General features: G+C 41.4%; 1 protein-coding gene across 1 annotated transcript in view; it reads left to right on the top strand.

Annotated features, from left to right (window-relative positions):
* The window catches only part of PLCH1 (phospholipase C eta 1), a 392,590-nt gene that overhangs the window by 40,937 nt on the left and 326,734 nt on the right, over window positions 1-24,919 (top strand). The window contains exon 2 of the mRNA XM_073626065.1: window positions 15,944-16,060. Coding sequence (XP_073482166.1) covers window positions 15,982-16,060 — 79 coding nt within the window. The 5' untranslated portion in view covers window positions 15,944-15,981. The remainder of the gene's footprint in view (window positions 1-15,943; window positions 16,061-24,919) is intronic.

Here is a 24,919-nt window from a genome sequence, read left to right as displayed (position 1 = left end):
TATATCATGTAAAATTGCATGCAGGGCATGGGACAAAGCACTGGGGACAAAAGGGATGTGAAATCATTTCATACAGTACTGTAATCTGTAAGATTACAGTACTGTATGTGTTATGCTTTTGACATTTTTTTGAATTTGCCGCCAGGCTCCGCCCCCGTGCGTCGCGCCGCTCGCAGGGAACGGAGCCTGGCACGGAGAGGCTTCGGAGGAGGACGGAGCCCTCGGACACTGCGGGTGACATCGCAGGATCCCGGGGACAAGGTAAGTAACGCCGCCCCAGGATCCTGCAATGCGATCCCGAGTGTGGCTCGGGGTTACCGCTAATGGTACTGAATTTTAACCCCGAGCCACACTCGGGAAAACCGCCAGGGAGGCTACAGTCTTCCACGACCACTTTTATTAAAAATAAAGTTCACACAACAAAAATAGTTTTTCTGCATTTCTGTTCCACCAAACCAAATACCCCTACAAGCTTCCTGGTTTTCCCTTCAGAACTGCTGCTCTTCTGGCCTCAGGCTTAGGCTCCTGTCTATCTCCTCCAGATAGTCCTCAAACTCTGGACAGACCATCTAGCTGCTCCCAGCTGAACTAGCTCCTATATGTCTCCCAGGTGGAGCTTTGAACCACAGTCAGCACCCATATTAAGTGGGCTGTGCACCCCTGCGCAATCAGGATGTTGGTTGCTGGAAAAATGTGCACCCAGGATTGGAGACTGTATCCCACCCAATACTGTGGGCTCCTGGTTCCAAACCAGGACTTACCAATCCTGAAGAAAATAGAAAATCCAGTTTTCTACGCATCCTGGAGCCTCTCAACCTAGATGGATGAGAACCCTGGGTGACACCAAATCCTATTTACACCACAATATGGATCAGTCCTGTCACAGTAAATATTCAGTTTTTGTGAAGTGTAATGCCCTGCACACACGACCGGTTTTGCCGTCGGAATAAACTCTGAAGGTTTTTCCATCGGAATTCCGACGGACATGGTCACACCAAATTCCGACCGTCAAGAACGCGGTGACGTACAACATGTACGACGGGACAACGTGTACAACGTCTCGTACTTGCTTCAGAGCATGCATCATTTTTGGTACGTCGGAACAGCATGCAGACGAGCGGTTTTCCCGATAGGAATTTGTTCCGTCGGAAAAATATAGAACATGTTCTCTATCTAAGTCTGTCTGAATTTTCGACGTTGAAAGTCCGATGGGGCATACACACGGTCGAAATATACGATGAAAAGCTCCCATTGGACTTTTTCTGTCGGAAATTTCGCTCGTGTGTACGCGGCATAAGGCTGGCCATAGATTCAGTGGGTTGAACCGAAAATAAATTACTTGTTTCCCCAATCCACACATTTGAGGTGGATGAGGGAATCCTCCTGCCTTGCTATTGTACTTTGACAGGAGGGAAACTTTTCTGCCGTCAGAATACACTGATTGGTGTTGCAGGCTATAGCCTGCAGCGCAGATTGAGTGTCAAAAATCCAACACGTTTCACAAACTGCTTCTTCAGAGCGACTCGGCACCCATAGCATTATATAAATTGCAAAAAGTACCATTGATATCCAATACAAAATAACATTGTTATTTTGTATTGGATATTAATGGTACTTTTTGCAATGTGTATAATGCTACAGATGCATGCTGAGTCGCTCTGAAGAAGCAGTTTGTGAAACGCGTCAGCTTCTCTGCATTTCAAGCATCTTTGTTGTATCTTGTGCATCAAGTATCTTCCTTGGTCATATTTATATCTGACCCATGAGACTATTATACTGTTATTTTAATGATACCTGTTTGTAATAAATCTTTAAATATTTTAACACTATTTGTGGTCATGCTTGCCTCAGCCTGACGGTCAAAACTATTTTCACTAAAATCCCATTATTCTCTGAGAGAGATCTTCTCCCTCATATTTTCTTTTTTATAGTTCTAAAGTTATTGTACTTCATGGTGCCTGCAAGTACCTTTGTTTTTCTTCAAATGTCCCTTTGTGGCCCTTTAGCCCTGGTTCACACTGGATTGTTTTGACATGCGATTTGACATGTCAAATCACATGTCAAATCTGCAGCAATTGCTGTCAATGGCACCGTCCTAATCAGTGTGACGACGCATCTGCGGCACTGCACCGATTTCAAAAACTAGTTTTGTACTACTTTTTGCGATTTCGGGCCTGCACAGATGTCTCTGAAATCGCGGGACTGACATGCGGGAGTAAAATCTTGCGAGTTCAGCTGAACGCGCACGGCTTCATTCCCGCAGCTCAGTGTGAACCTGGGGTCAGTCTTACTCTACTTAAGGAGTACACGGGGTCTAGATTTCTGTTCAACTCAAGGTCAGGTTCCTTTTCTCATGGTGATCCTGCTTCTTTCACTCAAATGCAAGAGGCTTTGCTTCTCAGCGTAACTCTGAAATTTGACATTTAAATGACAGGAGGCAGTTTAGTGCCAGGAGAACATTAGGCCTATTATCTGTCTACAGAGCAGTTAAGCCTCTGTGCCAAGCCTGAGCTTAGGGGCACAGAAACACATGCATCTATTTGAAGACTAACACAGGTACTTGGAAGCACCAGAAGATGCTTGCACTTCAGCGGTGTTGCACCTTAGGAACTTTTTAGGCCACACTGGTTGACTTCCAGTCCTAAACTCCCCTTCCCACATTAGGTCTTGTTGCTTATCTTTCAACTGCCAAACACAGGGTTCTTTCCAGGGACAGCTTTATTTTACGATTAAGGGGACATGAGAGGTTCACTTTAAATCTTCTCAAAAGCCTAGCAAAGAAGTTGAACGTGGTCATGAACCTAAAGGGAAGAATAGAGGGAGAGTGTCATGGAAACTGGCATACACTTTGTAAGCTGAGAGCTGATATACCTGTTTCATTTATATAGCTGTAATGCCTGACCTGGATTTTCCTAAGTGAACACAAGGTAATCTTTTACTTACTTCTCAGTCAGGTATTTCCATAAGCTGACATCAGGCTTCACCAGTGATGTGTGTTTATGGACAGATGTATTACTACAGGCAGGTTTTTCAAATCATTAAAAGTGATTGACTAACCTGTAGTAACTATGAGACTTTTGTGAAAAGTTAAAGGCTAAGCTGAGACACATTTTATTTTAATTGGGATTTCTAGTCGTGACAAGAAAAAACGTTAACATTATATAATGCCAATTGTGGTTTTCAAAGTGTGAAATGGCCATACTGAAAAAGTGCTATTCTGAAGCATAAAAAAGGGTCTGGACCTTCATGTCAGATAGGCCATCTGAAGAGAAGAAGACACATACTGTAAACATCTCTTCATACAGCTATAGGATTACTGGATGGCATGAAGGGGTCAAACAGGGCCCTCTTCATTACCTGTTGCATGAATGTTCTCAGTTTATATTTTGCATCTCTCTTTTGTGTAGGGAACTACATAAAATGTTGGTGCTTTATAAACATAGGATAATAAAAATGCATGTTAAACACAGATATCAGAAATTCATTATGTATTCTATACAGTAAGAATGATATCATAGGTTACCTGGATGATAATACTTCCCCTTCTATATTTTCCAGTATAATCATAAATCATCAAGGCAATCTGTAAACCGCACTGCTAAACCTAGGGCTGAACAGATGAATAAATCTCATAGCTATTGAGAGATTCACCTACTTGCTAACAATATTCTAATTAGCATCATGCTTATATTAATGTGCTGCAAATGTGACTTCCATAAAATGGTCAAATCTCTAACCTGAGATTCAATTGCTTGTACCGTGTAGTCACAGTCTTTTTATACGGGTAACGGAATTTGAAGCTGACCTTACATATCCTTATAAATCTCTACAATGAGTACATAAGGTTGTATAATTCATAAGTGGATTTTATTCCGAAAAAAGTGCAAGAAGAAAAGGCTCTGAGCGCAATCTGTATAGCACCCAATCAGAACCCAGTTTGAATAGTCTGTCTTCTGTCAAGTGAATTCTGCTTGCTATGAGTCTATGAGTTACTGCACTTTGCTTTTAGAATTGACTAAGCCTGAAGATTACCTCCTGTCTCTTTCTCAGTGTTTGTCAGCTGAATTTCTTGCTTTCAGCTGATGGACACAAGACTTATTTATTGGTATATTCTTAACATTTGAATGCAGAAACAGCACGTTTATAACAATTTTATGTACTGCTTGTTCCATCCTATTTATGTATGCTTTGTATTGCAATATATATATATATATATAAAATCATTTTTGTTTGACATGCCAAGTACAAACTGTATCCATTATGGCAGTGGTCATCAACCCTGTCCTCAGGACCCACTAACAGGCCAGGTTTGCAAGATAACTGAAATACATCACAGGTGATATCATTTTCTGCTCAGTGATTGCAGTATTTTAGTCTGCATCTCCCCAAGGTAATACCGTATATACTCAAGTATAGGTCGATCCGAGTATAAATCGAGGCCCTAATTTACCACACAAAAATGGGAAAATATTATATTATAATATTGACCCGAGTATAAGACGAGGGTGGGAAATGCAGCAGCTGCTGTAAGTGGAAAAAGAGGGTCAACAATGCCCATCTGCAGCTGTATACCTCACTGTGTCCTGTGTATATTGTATATGTGCATGTGTTCTGTGTATATGTGCATGTGTCCTGTGCATGTGTCCTGTGTATATGTGCATGTGTCCTGTGCATGTGTCCTGTGTATATGTGCATGTGTCCTGTGTATGTGTGCATCCTACCTGTGTCCTGTGCATGCTCTGCACAGATCAGCGTGTCATAATACAATTCGGCCATTCTACTGTTCAAAAGCCGCTCCTCCTCCTCGTCCGTGATAGGCAGAACACTCCATTTCCCAGCAGTCAGCGGTCAGCCTATCACGGACATTCTCTCATCCTCATACCATGGACGAGGATGAGTGAATGTCCGTGATAGTCTGTACACTGACTGCTGGGAAATGGAGTTTTCTGCCTATCACAGACGAGGAGGAGGCACGGCTTTTGAACAGTGAATGGCCGCCAAATGGTAATAGCACACGCTGGCCGCCGTTTGTCTGCATGACACGCTGATCATGTAGGCAGACAGTGGTGACTCGAGTATAAGTCGAGGGGGGCACTTTCAGCCCAAAAAAAAAGGGATGAAAATCTCGACTTATACTCGAGTATATACGGTACATAAAACCTGGCCTGTTAGTGGGCCCTGAGGACAGGTTTTATGACCACTGCATTATGGTGTTTGAGGGGCGCAAAAAGAAAAGAGGTGATACAGAAGAAAAATATACAGATTTTAAAGCGTTTGTTAACCCCAAAAAAATATATATATTGATCCTGTTTCTTTAAAGCATGTTATACAGCACAGTACTTGTGCTGTGTGATTTGGCCCCCTGTAACACCTGTAATACCTGGTTGATCCTGCCATTTTCTGCCCTCTCCTATATAAACTGACCACGGTGTATCATGGCTGCTAAACCCTGACACTGTTGTCAGTTTACTTGCCTCTGTCATCCACAGCCTGCTATCTGTAGCTCCCTTCTCTGCTCCTGTGTCCTCCTCCCCTCTCCCCTCTCTGCCTGTCAGCTCTGTGTGTGAGCCACCCCTCCCCTTCTATCACTGTTCTGAGCAGCTCACTCATTACTGCTCCCAATTACTGCCAGCCCCTTTGCTAGGATTACATGATGTATATACTATATGCCATTTTCTAAAATTCTTATTATAAATACTGTTTTTCTTAACCCCGATCAGCGGTCATTTGACCGCCCAGGGCTGTCTTCCTCCGATGTTTGTATTACATACAAACTGTAATACATACAGCGGAGAAAGACAGCGCCAGGCAGTCACATGACTGCTGATCGGGGATAAGAAAAACTGTATTTATAAGAAGAATTTTAGAAAATGGCATACAGTATACATGCAAGGGTCAAAGGCACCACACAAAAAATCGCCCCTGGAAGAAGTGATGTTGTCACGAAACGTGTAGGGCGTAGCAGGACGACGCGCTGACGTCACCTCCAATCTGTGCTCGTATCTCCAGCAGGACGGGTCTGTCCGAGTCTGTACGGCCAATAGACCGGACTCAAGGCTTTTCTTATCAGGCGATATTGTAAGTGTTTTTTATGTGATCTTTTTAAAGTTTAAAAAGGTTTTACACTATTGGAGTTCCATCTTTGTTACATGGTATACTTCTCTCATGAGTCGCTCTACATCATGCGATGATCCGATGACCTCGTAGATCGTTACTCATGCAAGGTTCAAGTTTCAGCCGTTTTGCTAGCTATGATCCTCTGTGGTGGGGGATCATGGCTTTCCGGTAAGGAGTAACCTCTTCTATTCCTGGTGGTGGATTATATTTCACGGAGTGAACATCATTTATTTATACGGACTTTCTTTTTTCACACGGGTGGTCACACACAGATGCCACCATATATTGAGATTATAATCCAATTTATTGATTACATGGACTCTTTTGTTGCATGGGTGGTTAACACTGGATGCCGCCATACATGCCGCCGTGTTGATCCGACCCGTGAACATCCGCTGCTCAGCGGGGATCTCTCCGTTTTCCCCAGCTGAGCCGGCGGATGACATGGGGAGCGCACATTGTGCAGGGACCGCCCTGTCAGATCTCCGCTCTCCCCTATGGGGGATCGGAGGAACACAGACCGTCTGTCCGTGTTCATCCGATCCGCTCTGCAGATGGATAGAAAAATAGGATTTTCTTCCGTCTGCAGAATCGGACAATAGCAGGGCCGGATGATATCGGGTGTTAGTGGATGTACATCCGCTATCCCATAGGGATGCATGTATGACCGTATTTCATCCGAAAACGGATGGATGAAATACGGACATACGGTCCGCATGTGTGAAAGGGGCCTAAATGCTATGGTGACCTAGAAAAATGTTTGTGTATTTATCAAGAAACTCTACTAGCACCAGGATATGGAATCTCATTTAATGCCTGCACATGTGCACTAAGATCTTCTCATGGGCAGTAAAATACTTCTCTGTGCACTTTTACAAGACTTTTACGGTTGTGTTTTTATCCAAAACTCTTTTTTTATGATAAAAGCATACATCAAGCATGTCACAGCTTAGTTGATGTTCAGTTGGATGCTGGAACTTAAATTACATAGCAAATCACACTAGTTAGTAAATTCTATGTGTGTACATTGTAGCCTGTGTTCACACATCTGCCGGCATCTTGAGCACATTATAAATTCTGTAAACATGCAATTTATTTCACAATGTGGCGGCATAGGCACATATTCTTTAAAGGAGAGGTAATACTTTAAATTTTGTTACATTATTATTCACTCCCCTATGGGACAAAGTACAACCTTAATTTAAAAAATGTTGGGACGCTGCATAAAATCTACATAAAAACAGAATGCAATGATTTCCAAATTCCATAAACCCGTATTTTAGTCACAATAGAAAATAGACAATATCCCAAATGTTTAGACTGAGAAAATGTACCATTTTAAGAAAAAAAATAAGACAATTTTGAAATTGTTGGCAGCAACACGTCTTCAAAAAGTTGGGACAGGGCAACAAAAAGCTGCCAAAGTAAGTGGTACCAACAAGGAAGAGCTGAAAGAACATTTTGCAACTAATTAGGTAATTGGCAACATGTTAGTAACATGATTGGGTGTAAAAAGGGCATCTTAGTGTTTCAGAGTGTCTCAGAAGTAAAGGGTAGAGGTTCACCATTCTGTGAAAAGCTGGGTCTAAACATTGTCAAACGATTCCAGAATAATGTTCCTGAGAATCTGGAGAAATCTCTGTGAGCAAGGGACAAGCCTGAAATGCAGTGTTGGATGCCTGTGCCCTCGGATGGCATTACATCAAAAACAGGCATGATTCTGTGATGGACATCAGTGTATGGGCTCAGGAATACTTCCAAAAATCACTTTTTGAGAACACAGTTCTTCCTGCCACCCAAAAATGCAAGGTAAATCCCTATCATGCAAAGAAGCCATATCTAAACATGACCCAAAAATGTAATTGTCTTCTCTGGCCAAAGCTCATTTAAAATGGAAAACTGTTCTGTGGTCAGACAAATTGAAATTTGACATGTTTTTTTGGCAACCGTGGGCGCCTCCTCCTCCAGACTAAAGAGAAGAAGGACCTTCCGGCTTGTTATCAACGCTCTGCCTCTCTGATGGTATAAGAGTGTATTAGTGCATATGAAATGGGTAGCTTGCACATCTGGAAATTCGACACAAATGCTGAAAAATATATTCAGGTTTTAGAGCAGCATATGCTCCCATCCAGACAATATCTTTTTCAGGGAAGGCCTTGCATATTTCAGCAGGACTATGCTAAACTGCATACTGCATCTAAGGCAACTGTATGGCTTCCTGGTAGAAGTCCGGATGCTTAACCGGCCTGCCTGCAGTCCAGACTTTTTACCAATTGAAAATATTTGGCGCATTTTGAAGACGTGGAGTTAGAATCCTATATCAGGCAAGAATGGGACAACCGTCTTCTCCCAAAACTCCAGCAACTGGTCTCCTTGGTTCCCAGACATTTACAGAGTTATGTTTAAAGAAGAGGGAATGCTACACTGCGGTAAACATGGCCTTGTCACAATTTTTTTGAGGCTTGTTGCTGCCATTCATTTCAAAATTACCTTTTTATTTTGGTAAATTTTCTCAGGTTAAGCATTTGATATATTTTCTATTGCAAATAAAATACAGGTTTATAAGATTTACAAATCATTGAATTCTGTTGCTAGTGTAGATACATTTAGTTTGGCTCCCCTGTCGGCAGGGTAGCATGAGTTAATCTTAGGAGACTGGGCAATCTCCAGAACATAGTGGGTGGAGGGACAGAGGCAGCAGTCTGAATGTTTATGTAGTTTCCACCAGTCCCTGGGAAGGCAGGCCTGGAAGGTGGGGAAGAAAACCCATAGATATTCTGAAGCCTGGCAGTCTGGGAGCCAGGGTGGAAGTAACCCTTGTGCTGGGGGCTCTGTCCCCTTGAGGCTCCAGAACATCACTCAGCTATAGTCTCAGCTGGGCATGCTGGAGACTTCAAGCCAAGCCAGAAGCAGAGAGGCCAGTACAGGAGCATCCCAACATCTCCAATTTTGGGTCTAGGGCAGCCAGGAGCCATGCAATAAAGCCAGGTACTGTCTCTTCAACATTAACTTTTGGAACTTGTATCTTTTGTTTCATCTGCATCATTACTCCCACTGGTGTGCAGCATAGTTCAATTGGAGACTTTAGCAGTTCCTCAATCAATTTGTTTGGAGTTTACAAGCTTTCTTCAGTTCTGGACATCCCATGTACTCCCAATTCCTATCTAAGTTCTTCATTCCCAAAATAAACTAAAAACCAAAAACCCTAGACTCTCTGATTGTCTGTCGCTCCCAGCACTAGATTGAGGCAAGTGCCGGAAGCTAGAGTAAAGTGCAGCTGTGAAAACAGCCTGTCTCCTCTATTTCCTTGCTAGCTTCTGTGCCTTACAGCCATGCACCCAGCGGAGAGGAGGCACCTGATTTATTTTTCTAGCTAATGAGCACACCTAGAAAGATGGGACAAAGTAGTAATTTGTCCCATGGAGAAGTGATAGGTGTATTGCTTAATAAATATTTATGAAGAAGTAAAAACATGTTTTTCCCACCTTAATGCACAATTCACCTATCTATAATAATAATTAAAAAAAAAAAAAAGCTTTGTTAAGGACTAATAAATAAATTCACATTTGTGTGAAAAAAAATACCTTATATGGGTTCTCCATACCTCTAATAGTCATCCACACATGTAGGAATTAAAACGATAACTATATGATGGGCCCCAGGCAAATAGAACCAAGGGTTTTCTGTTTGCATCTCTACAATATTTCGGTATTAATCTAGTTATCATGTGATAAGATTCATAATCCACAAACAGAAGAAGAACAACCAGCAACTTTGGAAGCCTTCATGCGTGTAACCGGCTGCATTAGGCAGATTAGTGGTTGCTTTAATAGAGTATTTTGATCATATCATAACCTGCCATAAATGTATAGCTCTAAAGGCAATATGATAAGCTAAAAGTAAGCACTGTAAGGTGCCTGCTGGTAACATTTAATATTCTCTAAATTCTTTTTCTGGGATCCTCAGGAGCCTCTGAACCCAGGTACGAGTATTGCACACATAGAGACTAAATAACAGCAGTGTCCCTTGTCTGAACATGCTAGTAAGGTGCACCGTGTATTGGGGGGAGTTCTGTATTGTTTGTCTCTTACTTGGAGCTGGAAGTAACTATCTGTGGGCTCCTTCAGCTGCTCAGGAGAAGAATTTAGGAAAACAAAGGATCATGCAGACTCCTTGCCAGTGACATTTGTGACAGCTATAATTTTACCTTAAAGCTGAACTCCAGAATGTTTATTCTTACTTACATCTTGGTGTGCTTTGTTTATTTCTTCCAGATCTGTGCAGTAATCCAGTGTGGAACTTTGCAGGAGCTTCCTGTAATAAAGACTGGCCACTGCTGCTCTTTCTCCTTGTGCAGGGTGACAGGTCTTTTATCCACCCCCTCCTGTAGTTTTTACAAGAAGCCTGTAATGGATGGACCTAGAATCTTTTTCTTGAACAAATTAATTTCTCACTGTAGGAATTATTGAATGTGCTGTTGAGATTTTTCATACAAACGTTCAACACCTCCCCTCCCGTGTATGGCCAGTATAAAGCTTTGCATGGTCATCGTAATGATAACAGTGCTTAATATCTTTGTTAGCAACTGATAGTAGTAGAAAATAACGTGAATGTTCAGAGTGAAGTATGTACAGGCAAAGTTATGGTTTCTGATATTTAACACTGATAATTCCCCTTTCTTACAGTGTACATGTTTCCTTGCCACAAGCATTTTATCAGTATTATAATGTTTGATCAGCGGGAGTGGTGAATCTCAGTATGAAAATGTGAGAAGCAAAAGTTAATTCCATTTTCTTGGGCATTTTCCATAAGCATAGATTTTCGATGATACCTGGGATTTTCATAGGATTGATAAACAGGTTTTCTCTCAACTTAAAGCTACACCCCAGTCAAGAAAACAAATACACATATTAAATACATGTAATATGTAAACGGTTTTCCCTACCAAAGCATTTTTAAACTTGATTAGTCGGTTTTGTGATTCAAATACCTTGTTAGACAACTTAACTAAAGCTGGCCAGAGATGGATAGAATTTTGAGCAAAAATTCTTAAGAAAAGTCTTAGGAAAATTTGCCTGTAAATTTGTACAAAAATTCTCAGAACATTTGTCATTCAAAAGATTTTGTTTGCTTTTAACATTTGATTTTGGAAATTTGGATTTCCAGACTTTACTGGACGAAAGTCACATACAGTAGTACACTGTTACAAATTTGCCCATTCAAGAAAACTTTTCAATCCTGCTCCTTCAAATTTTCCTGTCATTGTGGACAAAAACGAACCACTTGATTTGACCCACTAATGATTAGAAAAACAAACAAACTTTCTTACAACCTTCTCTTCCAAAGAATTTTTGTCCGAAAATTCTACCCATCTATGGCCAGCTTAAGACCTGGACCTTACAGCCAACTAAAGTGCAGCTAAGCATCACAGCCTTATCTTGGACTTGCTCCAGCACATCTATGATATCGACACACAACTGCAGGTCAACCTTTCTCAGAAGGAACAATCAACAGGGCAGATTACACGACCTGTTCTGATTGTCATTGTACATCCATGTGATGTATGCTTGACAAAGGGGTCCTGCGAGGCCCTGAAACCTTGCATTCTTCTTCTGTGATGTGATCATTTTGCCATAGGCGAAACCACAACACAAGATCTATCACTGTATTTTGGTACTGCGGGGCAGTTTGGTAGGCCATTGCCGCCTTAAATTGTTTGTCAACCCACAAATATTAATTCTATTTTGGGACAGTGAAGGTTTAAAACACATCAGGTTTTAATTTCTGTCTGGTGCTCCATTAGAGTAATTTACCCATAATTTCCTTCCCATCGCTACTCAGTGAAAGCCTTTTTTTTCTGTCTGTGTTGCTGTTGACAAAATCTCCTAATTTCCTGTCTGGTAAAAACAATGGGGGTTATTTAGGAAAATCCACTTTGCACTGAAAGTGCACTTGGAAGTAAAGTCGCTGTAGATCTGAGGGGGAAATGCAAGGAAAATAAAAAACAGCATTTTAGCTTGCACACGATTGGATGATTAAATCAGCAGAGATTCCACTCATTTCAGATCTACCCCTTAGATTTAGAGCGACTGCACTTCTAAGTCCACTTGCAGTGCAAAGTGGATTTGCCTTTCGTGAATAACCCCCATTTCCAGCAGGACAAGAAGTGAATGTTCTAATACTTCCCCACACTTACCAAAACGAACAAAAATGTTTTTGCTGGACATATAGTATACTTTAATCAGATGAGCACAGCTACCCAAATAATTGTCAGTTAAACTAACTGGGAATTTGAGCCTTGTTATTCTAAAGCCTAGTACACACTGCTAGTTTCTTTTCGTTCAACCCATCTGTTGGACCGGTTGCAGTACACGGGCCGAATGTCGGCTGGTTTCTATTGAACCGTCTGATGCCGCCTGACATTCAGCACATGTGTATGGGGCTTTAGGCAGGGATGTTAAATGGGAATGTCATCTACTGATAGGGGTCTGAGTTTAAAAATCTGCTTTGTTAATGTCCCAGCATTTGCACAAAAGTCACAAATAATAACCGTGATGTTTGTAATATGTATGTACTGTCAGTTTCTATTTGTTGCCTTTTGGGGCAAATAAAACATTGTCTAACATTGGACCCAACGATAAAATAGCTTTGAGAAAATTCAACCAGAAGTGTTAAAGAAGATTCGACAAATAGAGCAAAATAGCCTTACACTATATGCTAAGAACATTCAACCACAAGTAGAAATAACAAACAGGAGACCTCTGCACTGCGTACACAGTCTGTGGAGGTTCCTGTACTCTTAGGGATAGATTTTTTTATTGTTCACCTATTCCTTCGGCCATTTGCCGAACTTCTCAAACAAGGGACAAACCTGCAACCCATTTCTAGAAAGCACATGAATCTTCATACACTTTGTGCACAGTGCAGGCAGAAATCTTCCTCATAATATTTCCTCTTTTGCTCTAATGTGCCTACCCTGTAGTTTAATGCTGCGTACACACGATCAGATTTTCTGACAGCAAATGTTGGATGTGAGCTTGTTGGCGGAAAGTCAGACCGTGTGTATGCTCCATCGAACATTTGTTGTCGGACTTTCCGCCAACAAACGTTGGCTAGCAGGTTCTCAAATTTTCCGCCGACAAATGTTTGTTGTCGGACTTTCCGATCGTGTGCACACAACTTCGTCGGAAAAAAAGTCCACGCATGCTCGGAATCAAGTACGAGCTGGAAGTGCTCTGTCTTGTAAAACTAGCATTCGTAATGGAGACATCACGTACGTCTTGTACGTCACTATGTCGTAATTGTTTGCCAACATTTGTGTGACCGTGTGTATCCAAGACAAGTTGAAGCCAAAATCCTTCGAACAAAAATCCACGGTTTTGTTGTTGGAAAGTCCGATCGTGTGTACGGGGCATTAGGCTATTTTCTTTATTGGTCGAATGTTCTTTAAAGTCTAAATGCAGTCAAAATAAAAAACACAAAAATCAGCACAAGGGACATAACTTACAGTCAAAAGGATATGTTCCTTGTGCTGATACTTTTCCTGTGAGGTGAAATCCTCCTCAGTCCATGAAGGTGGCCCCACCTATTGGCAGTGGTCACCAGGACAAATTGGGAGAGTAAATTTCTCTAGAGTATACACAGACAGCAATAAAATTTTTTAACCTTTCTCTACTCTACCCAAAGCTAAAAAAAAATGTCATATGACGGCCTCCCCTTTGCACTTGCCCCGCACGCCCCCTGCAGGGTGCACGCTGTGGTCACCAAGTCATTGAGACTCGGGTGATCACAGATCCGAGTAAGGGGCCAGTCCCGGCCCCTTACCACATGATAAGCTGTCAGCCAATGACAGCTGATCACATGACGTAAACAAAAGCTTGGTAATTGACAGCGTGAGGAGAAAAGAAAGCCGATCACCAGCTTATCTGCAAGGGACATGGGTCCCGAAGAGGAAGAGGCAATTATGCCTCATCTGTGCCCACCAGTACCCCGTGCCCATGCCACCTGCCATTGCCACCTGCCAGCGCCCACAGTGCCCACCAGTGCCACCTATCAATGCCCATGAGTGCCACCTATCAATGCCCACCAGTGGTGCCAATCAGTGCCACCTAGCAGTGCTGCCTATCAGTGTAACTGATCAGTGCCCATTATTGCCACCCATCAGTGTCCATCACTGCCACCTATCGGTGCCCATCAGTGCCGCCTCATCAGCGTACATCAATGAAGAGAAAAATTACCAGTTTGCAAAATTTAATAACAAAATAGAAATTTTTTTTTTTTTTTTTTAATTCGGTCTTAAATTTTTTTTTAACAAAGGATAAAAACCGCAGAGGTGATCAAATACCACCAAAAGAAAGCTCTATTTGTGGGGAAAAAATGATTAAAATAATGTCATTTGGGTACAGTGTAGCATGACCGCACAATTGTCATTCAAAATGCATCAGTGCTGAAAGATGAAAATTGGTCTGGACAGGAGGGAGGTTTAAGTGCCCAGTAAGCAAGTGGTTAATGAATGATCATAGTTTACTTTTACTATCACACAGAAAAACACGTGTGGGCATTGATAACCAATTGTATCATGTGTGATATAATTGCACAGTTTTATGTTACACACCCTATGGCAGCAGATATGTTTGCACAGAATCATATTTGCACAAAATCCACTTTGTATGCGTAGAAGGTCTTTGCTGACCTAGATATTACTTTGTAAATGTATTGATGACATCACTGTGCAGAGATGAGGGCTGTGGGAGGGACACAGCAGGCCCCACCCTCCATAGGCGGCCTGCAGAAGACTACAGGAGGGGGCAGAGACAAGACCAGACACTGCACAAGGAGAGAAGGCAGCAGTGACTGGTCTTTATTACAAAAAGCTTTATCACAGAGGGAAAGTACAGGAACTGTTTCATGCAGGATTACTGCACAGATATGAAAACATATACAAAGAACATTAAGATTCAAGTAGGAATACACAACTCTTGTATTTAGACAATGTTTGTATAGCTCAGATTTCATTTTTAAAGGTGTGGTTACCCATTACAGATAGGTTCCAGTTGAAACTGCAAAGTAAACCTTAAGATTCATACTGAAAGCATAGCCTACCTGCTCATTAGTTCAGTTTTTATGCAGACTGTTCCACCATAATCCCTTTTGTCTGTAATCAGGTTATCCTGGAACACACCTGCTTGTGACCTCAGGACACCCTCCTCATACAGAAAGCCAGATATACAAAATGTCTTTGCTATGAACTATTTCACAGCCGCCAGACGAATCCAATCTTCCCTCTAAATGTGTTTGGTCTGAGTATAATTGAGAAAGAGGGAACAGAGGTAGAATTCATGCGGCAGTTTTTGGGTGAACTGGAAACTATTTGTCCCTCGGTCAGGACTTGCTTCTCTGAATTGTTTTTCAAAATGTGAATTATTCACACAATGGGGTTGATTTTCTATAACCGGAGAGTGCAAGATCCGGTGCAGCTGTGCATGGTAGCCAATCAGCTTCTAACTTCAGCTTGTTCATTTAAGCTTTGACGAAAAACCTGGAAGCTGATTGGTTTTTATGCAGCGCCGCACCAGATTTTGCACTTTCCAGTTTTAGTAAATTAACCTGACAATGTGGCTTGTCGTTAAATGATTCAGTATAACAGTTCCCAGTTTATTTAGCATATAATGTATTAATTACTAAACTTCAGGCTTTTATATTGAGTTTAATTTCACAGACAACCTGTTAGTCCTCCTGGGTTTCCGTAAAGCAGAGGATAAGAGGCAGCTTCAAACTTCTGGTGATATATTTTGTAATCTGATGAATTTATCATTCTGTTTCTCAGGAGACAAATCTGGATGTGACTCCCAACAAAAGTGAAAAATGAGCTACCAGAATTTGGAGAGGAATCGGCCCCTGCAATACTGCAGACACTTCTTGGCAGACAATGGAGCATTTCATGGTAAAGCCTGTCTATTCTTATCTCTGCTTACAAAGAACAAAACCTGTTCCATTGTTTCTGTTTGTACTCAGAGCACTATAACACAGTGGTCAATGGTAATGTCTTGTATAGAAGTAGTACCCTTAAAATTTGATCGAACTGTGCTATGGTAGTCAGTTGTGCTTTTCCCAATGAAAGGGTCAGTCCCCCCAGTCCCTGAGATCTACCTGACATAGGCCCCATACACACTATTAGATTTTCTGCAGATTTTTGTCTTCAGATTTACCAAAACCATGTAGTGCAAGAACCTGCCTGATTTGCATACAAATTGAAACTCCTAAAGGTTTGACCTCAAATTATATGGTTTTGGTAAATCTGAAGACAAAAATCTGCAGAAAATCTAATAGTGTGTATTGGGTCCTAATGTACCTGGAAGCTTTTGAACGTTCTTCTACCTACTTTTGGATTCTGTATGAAATAGATAAAAATAGGGCTGAAACAACTAATCGATTAATCGACAACTAATCGATTATGAAATTAATCGATTACTATTTTCATAATCGCTTAATCGGCCAGTAACATAATGGGGTTAAAAAAAAACTAAAATGAGCCCTTTATAGTACAAAAAGAGCAAATAATTGCTACTGTAAATATTACTTTCACAGTTCTACAGTAAAAAAATAAACCCCTTACAGTAGTGATTATTTGCTTTTTTTTTTGTACTATAAAGGGCTAATTTTAGTTTTTTTTAACCCCATTATGTTAACCTCCCTGACGGTAATTCCGAGTGTGGCTCAGGGTTAAATTTCAGTCCCATTAGCGGTAACCCCGAGCCACACTCGGGATTACATTGCAGGATCCTGGTGCGGCGTTACTTACCTTGTCCCCAGGATCCTGCGATGTCCCTTGCGGTGTCTGCGGGCTCTGTCTCCTCCGAAGCCTCTCTGTGCCAGGCTCCGTTCCCTGCGGGCGTCGCGACGCACGGGGGCGGAGCCTGGCGGCAAATTAAAAAAAATGTACAAACCATAGCACATACAGTACTGTAATCTTACAGATTACAGTACTGTATGAAATTATTTCACTTCCCTTTTGTCCCCAGTGCTTTGGCCCATGCCCTGCATGCAGTTTTATATCATATATACTGTTCTTTCTGCCTGGAAACTGGAGATTGTCCATAGCAACCAAAAAGTGTCCCTTTATGTCAAAAGTGGCTTTAGACCAGCTAGAAAACAGCGATAGTAAATTAGAACACTTGCAGAATTGAGCGATAGTGAATCGTGGGGAAATTTATTTTATTATTATTATATTATTATTTTTTTGAATTATTTATATTTATTTATTATATTATAATTTATCTTTTTGTGTTTCAAACTTCATCATACCTGGGATATCTACTAGACTCTTGTTTGGACAGATCTAAGTGTGTTATTGTTAAGAATTACAGGCCTACAATATAAAACGCCAAATTTCCATGCAAAATAATTGTACCGCTTTCAGCACCTAAAATCCGAAATAATCATACCGCCAGGGAGGTTAATAAACGTTTTAGACCTGGTTCACGTCTATGTGTTTTTTGCAGAAACGCACATGGTTTCCTATGGGACACGTTGACACCTATGCTTTTTTCAGCCGCTGCTTATTTGGAAAGGGTCAGGGACTTTTTTTTAACGCAAAACGGTGCTTTTTTGGTTCAATATACTAAATGGAATATACTTCAATGGAGAAGCTGCAGAAAAGCATGTAATGCAATTTTGCAGCAATTTGTGTTTTTTAATTGCCCAACAACAAATTGGCCCAAAAAAAAATGCAAAAACGCAAATCGCAGCAAAATCACATGCGCAAAAATCAAAACGCACAGCAAAAAGCTGCAGAAACAGATCAAAAGCAAACTGAATAGGTGTGTACCGAGCCTTATGCTGGCCACACGGATCAATTTTCAGATGAGAATATTCAGACGAAAAATCTTTGTACATTCGCTCAATGAAAGAATGTTTGAAATTTTCACTTGTTTTTAACCGGCTGGGGGCCGGTCACTGACAGGTGCATTAAGGTGAAAAAACACTCACCTTTACAACCCCTTTAACTTAATTTTTTTTTTACTTTTTTTCCTGTGTTGCTTGTTTTCCTCACTTCCAGTTTGGGGAAGGCTGCCCCCGGGACAGTGAGTGAGGCTGCATTTATAGGTGCATATCTGTAAATAGTTTTCTGTGTTCAGGGGCAGCTAAATGTCTCCTCAGGATGAAGCAACACTGTGGGGCTGATTTACTAAAGGCAAATAGACTGTGCACTTTGCAGAGTGCAGTTGCCCTCTGCAAGTGCAATTGCTCCAGAGCTTAGTAAATGAGGTAAGGCTTGACTTTGCAAAGAGTACCCAATCCTGTGCAAGGAAAATAAAAAAAAAAAACAGCATTTTTGCTTGCACATGATTGGATGATGGAAGTCAGCAGAGCTTTTGCTCATTTACTAAGCTCTGGAGCAACTGCTCTTGCAGAGGGCAACTGCACTTTGCAAATTGCACAGTCTTTTTCCCTTTCGTAAATCAACCCCTGTGTGCTATAGATGCATACAAACTGGCTGATTAGCTGTGGCCAGTTTGTGTACGGCTCAGACTTTGCAGAAACGCCATCCCTGTATGCACAGTGGTTGTATCCAGGTTTGAATGGAGGCTCTATTTGCACATACCTTCTTAGATGAGAGGTTACATACCACGGCAGTAGCGCAGGCATTGATTTGAGCAGAGTACAAATCTGACAGCTGTTGCTGGTCGCCTACAATGCATATAGGCAGCTTTTATAACCGCCAGCAAGAATCTAATAATTCTGGCAGCTGCCATTCGGCTGTGTGTATGTGGCCTAAGGGGAAATCACTGCAATGGAACCCTGGAGAGCAGTACAACCTGAGAGGCATTGTAATCTGTCTCCACTTTATTAAAAACGAAAAAAAAACAAAACAAAGCTTTGTTTACACTTTAATGTAATTTTCGAAGTGGATACATTTTGGTTCCTTGGGCGTGTGCTGGTGTGTGTTGTGCACCCATGTTGTAATATGTGAACCTACACTGCACAGTTTTCATATCTTTTCTTTTTTTAACTTTATTGAAAGTTGACAAAAACACTTCATTCCACTATGCACAACTTGTGAGGTGTTGATTGTTGTATAGCATAAAAATGTGGACATGCTGCATTTTTATGCAACGCACACCAACCCATTCTTGTATGGTGTAAAGTGGGCACATTGGGAACAATTTGCTCAGTGTCCTTGGATAGAGCCTGCGTAGAACCAGCTGAACGCACCGCGTGGCTGAATCTTTATTATGTGTAAAGCTATATTATAAGCAGTTGATCATAACAGATACATTGGACCCATTAATGTGTATCATATATATCTCCTGTTTGCTGCTTTTAAGATAAAGGAAGTTGTGTCACAAGAAACAATCAATAAATGAGTAGATACAGCAGTTTCTCTAGACACATTTATAACCTGGTTAGCATGTAATTATTAACTTCTAAGATAAATATAAGAATGAAAGCCGCCAGTAAAATAACAAATAACATATTCATACATGGGCGTAAAGCTGGCCATAGACATTAGTGAACAGTGGGACAAGTATAAACTTTAACAGAGTTGTTCTATTGCGGTTTAGATGTGTACACCAAATGAAAAGTGATCCAATATAGTCCATGGGTAATATAGTGATATATCTTCTTAGTCCACATAACACCCTTCCACCACCTTGGAGTGTGTAATCCATAGAAAGACCCACTACCGCAATGAACAAAGTGCTTGCTTACCAGCTTTCATAGACCTCCTATCACGGTCGGTCAATATCTCTTGTGGCTATAAAACCAGCCAGGCCCTTTAAGTATCATCTGACAGTCCTCTTGCGGCATGCAAATCGGTCATCCAGACAATATGGTCATTGGTAGTACCCAAAAATATAGAAGGCACCACATAGCATAAGATCCTTAAAAAACTTTTATTCATAAACCATAAATTGTACTTACATCAAGGAAATCCAAACATCGCAGCTTAAAATCAGTATGCCGGCCGCCAAAGTATAAAACACCCGTCCGTCCAGGACTCTACAATCGTAGTGACATAAGCACGTCGCTCCGCCCTGCGCGTTTCCTCATACGTTGTCCGTGGGACAAGTATGTATGATCCAATCATCTCACAATGTTTTCTGGGCTACTTTTATACCTAAACAAGAATACACTTTTTAAATGAGTCCTCCTGTTTGTGTCAAACAGAGGGGGGAAGGAAAGCTTCATTCAGACAGTCTCAGGTCTGGGTAAATCTATAGCAGTCAGGCAAGCCTTAGTAATCTGCCCAATTGCGTTGCTCCCTAAGAATAAAAGCTGTTGTGTGCTGGCCAATTGATGCCGGATCATTTCCTGATCCAACCAAAAGAGGCCAGATCAGGAAACTATCATCTAATATCTATTCAAATGGTAATGAATGTAATCAGGGACCATAGGATGCACTTTTGTACATTTAGTACCATTCAGGTTGAGTTGCAGAATCCCACTGGTTACGGTACACAGAAATAATTTGCTCAGTTGTCACCAGCAGTTGGACACATGTAGATTTTGGCATGGGACTTTGTTTTTTGTGTAGCTTCTTCTTGCACAGGATACTATAATCATATTGCAGAAAAGGTACGTTTAGTGTTAACATAGGTTTTTGTCAGGGATTAAAGGAGTTATGAATCAGGGGATTGAGGGGGTTACGGTTACTTAAGTGTTAAGGTGGAGGATATGTATTATGGGCTCAGCTTAGAGTTGGTTAGGTGCTAAGAGTTCACTTTAGGGATTGAGTCAAGTGTTAGGGCGAGAGCTTAGGGTTTGAGCGAGGATTTGGTTTTAGGGTCAGGTTAAGTGTTTTTACATTTTATGTATTAAATGCTTTGACATAGGTTAATTGATGTGTTAGAGGGGGAAATTAAAGGAATCTTTTGGGAAATTTAAATGTCCAACTTTTCCTTAGCACCTCCTGCTCTCTACTAGACACGCATATTTTCATTGAAAAAAACAGATCTGCCACAAGGAAGACCAGCCAAAGCATCCACCAAACAATGCAACTATGATGCCTCCAAAGCCTTGCCTGGTCCAACACAAAGCCAACAAACAAAGCAAATCTACGCAACTGTGCCAAGAATCAGGAAGTTCTGAAAAGCTGCCTCACACAACAAGTGCTTAACCACAAGCCTATAAGGCATATACGTAATTTCCTTTACTTACCTTTACCGCTACTCTGATCTCCACTGCTACTCCTACAAAGTCACCTATAATTGTTAATAATACCTTAAGCAATAAGCAGCTATAGGTCAAGTGACAAGGTGAGGCCCTTATCTCTTGCAATCCTTGGAGAGCACCAGCTGATTTACTGTTCTCAAATTTGCCTCAGAACAAGAATGGCCCTAGCTTTTTTATTCAAATGTGTAATAATTCATAAGTCAGGATGGTGTGGTGCATGTTGAGAAGTTTAATTATATGTTTTGTCTGTTCAATGTGTAGATCATTGCTGCACCTTAGGAAGCCTCTAGATGGATCTGCTTCATTAACCGATCTAGATGATCAGGGCTCTAAAAAAAAAACAATATATACACCAATCATAACTTTATGACCACTGACATGTTAGGTGAATAACATTGATAATCTTGTTACAATGGCATCAGATATTTGGTGGGGTATACTGTATTAGGCATCAAGTAAACATGTTGTTCATGAAGTTTATGTTTTTAAAGCAGAAAAAAAATTGGCATTGCAGTTTTTTGTGTATAGAGTTGCGTAGCGGCAGACTAGTCAGAGTGCCCATGACCCATGTCCACAGTCAAAATCACCTGCGATGGGCACGTGAACATCTGAACTGGACTACGGATCAATTGAAGAAGGTGGTTTGTTCTAGTTATAGTATGTGTATGGCCCGGTTCACATGTGTCACTTACCTGGGGAAGAGATGGCACCAGGATTCAGTATGTGAAGAAGGCAAGCCAGCAAAGGCAGTGTGATGCTTTGGGTAATGTTCATGTACCACCGACCTACCACCCCTGTGTTCCCTGATGGCAATGGCCCTGCCACACTGCAAAAATGGTTCAAGAATGGTTTGAGGAGCACAACAAGTTTGAGGTATTGATTTGGCCTCCAAATTATCCAGATCTCAATCGAGCATCTATGGGATGTGCTGGAAAAACTAGTCCGATCCATGGAGGCCCCACCCCTCAACCCACAGGACTTTAATGATCTGCTACTGGGAGCTTGCTGTCAGATACCACAGAATACATTCAGAGGTCTAGTGGTGTCCATGCCTTTACAGGTCAGTGGGCTGTTTTAATGGCAAAAGGGGGCCCTACTTAATATTAGACGGGTGGTCATAAAGATACACTATATTGTCAAAAGTATTGGGATGCCTGCCTTTTCACACACATGAACTTTAATGGCATTCCAGTCTTAAACCGCAAGGTTCAATATTGAGTTGGCTCACCCTTTGCAGCTATAACAGCTTCAACTCTTCTGTAAAGGCTGTCCCCAAATGTTTGACCATTCTTTCAGAAGCTTATTTGTGAGGTCAGGCGCTGATGTTGAACGAGAAGGCTTGGCCTGCAGTCTCCACTCTAATTCATCCCAAAGGTTTTCTATCAGGTTGAGGTCAGGCTAGTCAAGTTCCTCCACCCCAAACACGCTCATCCATGTCTTTATGGACCTTGCTTTGTGCACTGGTGTGCAGTCATGTTGGAACAGGAAGGGGCCATCCCCAAACTGTTTCCACAAAGTTGGGAGCATGAAATTGTCCAAAATGTCTTGGCATGCTAAAGCCTTAAGAGTTCCCTTCACTGGAACTAAAGGGCCAAGCCCAACCCCTGAAAAACTCCCCCACACTATAATTCCCCCTCCACCAAATGATTTGAACCAGTGCACAAAAGCAAGGTCCATGAAGACATTGATGAGTGAGTTTGGGGTGAAGGAACTTGACTGGCCTGCACAGTCTCCTGACCTCAACCCGATAGAACACCTTTGGGATGAATTAGAGTCGAGACTTCGAGCCAGGCATTCTCATCCACATCAGTGCCTGACCTCACAAATGCTCTTCTGGAATAATCAAACATTCCCACAGACACACTCCTAAACCTTGTGGAAGAGTTGAAGCTGTTATTGCTGCGAAGGGTGGACCAACTCAATATTGAACCCTACGAACTAAGACTGGGATTAAAGTTCATGTGGGTTTAAAGGCAGGCGTCCCAATACTTTTGACAATATAGTGTATGTCTGATTGTTGTATCTGTCAATCTATTGTTAAAGTAGGGACATAAAAAACTTTTGATATCAGTCACTTCTTTGATGTGTACAATCCTCCATTGTATGTTATAATATTGACAGTTGAATTTGTGCTCCTAATTTCAGTTTCACTTTTTGAGAAATAGTTATTTATTACCGTAATTGCTCCCTGGTGCTTACAAAAGCTGTGTTCGTCAAGACAAAGTTCCAAATGGATCTTTTCTCTGTAATTGAAAATGTTTTTCATCTAACACTAATATTGCATTATTACCACTAGATGGCACCAAATGTTAACAAAACATTCACAATAAAGCAGCCGTAAATCCTGCTAGATGGACATGATAATATGCCCAGTAGTCTCTTTCATTTTTAGATCTCTTCTCAGTCAAAACAAAAACTGCACTTTTCAATAGTTTCTAATGACAGAACTGTTTAGCTCTCTGAATATCACCTATTATTTTTGTCTCTGAAGCTGGGGGGCGGGGGGGCTGCAAATATCCAGACTAGCATATCTCCTTAGCCAGACACAGGAGCATGAGGGCTGTCACTGCTGATTATGTTCTGAAAGCCTGGATTCACACCTTTCTGGGCTTGTTTTCATGGTGATTATCAAAAATCATGACTTGTCACCACTGTTATCAATGGGTCCTTTAAATCGAAGCATCAAAAAATTGAAGAATGGAGATTGTGAATCACTGATCTAGAAGAAGTATGTAGATCAAGAGTTCTAGCCTCACTCCGCCTTGGTTTTCTGCATGCTTGTTCAAGGTTAGTGACTCAGAAAGTATTGAAATCAGAGAAAGCCAAGCAATTAGCCTTTTCAAATGAGATCGGTAATGACAGCCTGCTTATGTCTGTTACGGCAGGTTTTCTTAAGACCCGGTTCACACACGGGCGGCACGACTTGCAGGTCGCCTCAGCGAGGCGACCTGCAAACGACTTCCGCGGCGACTTGCAAAACGACTTCTGTATAGAAGTCTATGCAAGTCGCCCCAAGTCGCCCCCAAAGTCGTACAGGAACCTTTCTCTAAGTCGGTACAGAATAGGAGTCGACTTGTCAGGCGACTAGGTCGCCTGACAAGTCGTCCCTGTGTGAACCAAGTCTTAGGGCTCATTCAGAACTGTGAGGTTCAGTAGTTGCAGTGCACAGACCTAGGGCACCTAGCTGGTGCCCTGCAACGCATGTGCATTTAAGTTCAATCCAAAGCACAGGGGTAATCTATTTGTGCTTTGTGTTGCACTGCTTTGGAAAAATTGGCACACCGGGGTTGATTTACTAAAAGTAGAGAGAGCAAAATCTGGTGCAGATGTACATGGTAGTCAATCAGCTTCTAACTTCAGCTTGTTCAATTAAGCTTTGACTAAAAAAACAAAAAAAAACAAAAAAAAAAAAACTGGAAGCTGATTAGTTTCTATGCAGAGCTGCACCAGATTTTGCAATCTCCAGTTTTAGTACATCAGACCCATTATTCCATGCACTAAGGTGCACTACCAGACCATTTGACTCAAGAGAATTCATTATTTTGATTGAGTAGGGAAAGATTAGAATCATCACCGCCTTTTTTGCTGTCAGTGTCCTGAATGCTAGGTTTCACTTACTTCCTAT

Source organism: Aquarana catesbeiana, linkage group LG04 (genome assembly GCF_042186555.1).
Source record: "Aquarana catesbeiana isolate 2022-GZ linkage group LG04, ASM4218655v1, whole genome shotgun sequence".
Lineage (NCBI taxonomy): Eukaryota > Metazoa > Chordata > Amphibia > Anura > Ranidae > Aquarana > Aquarana catesbeiana.
This window is presented reverse-complemented; position numbering and strand designations above follow the sequence as displayed.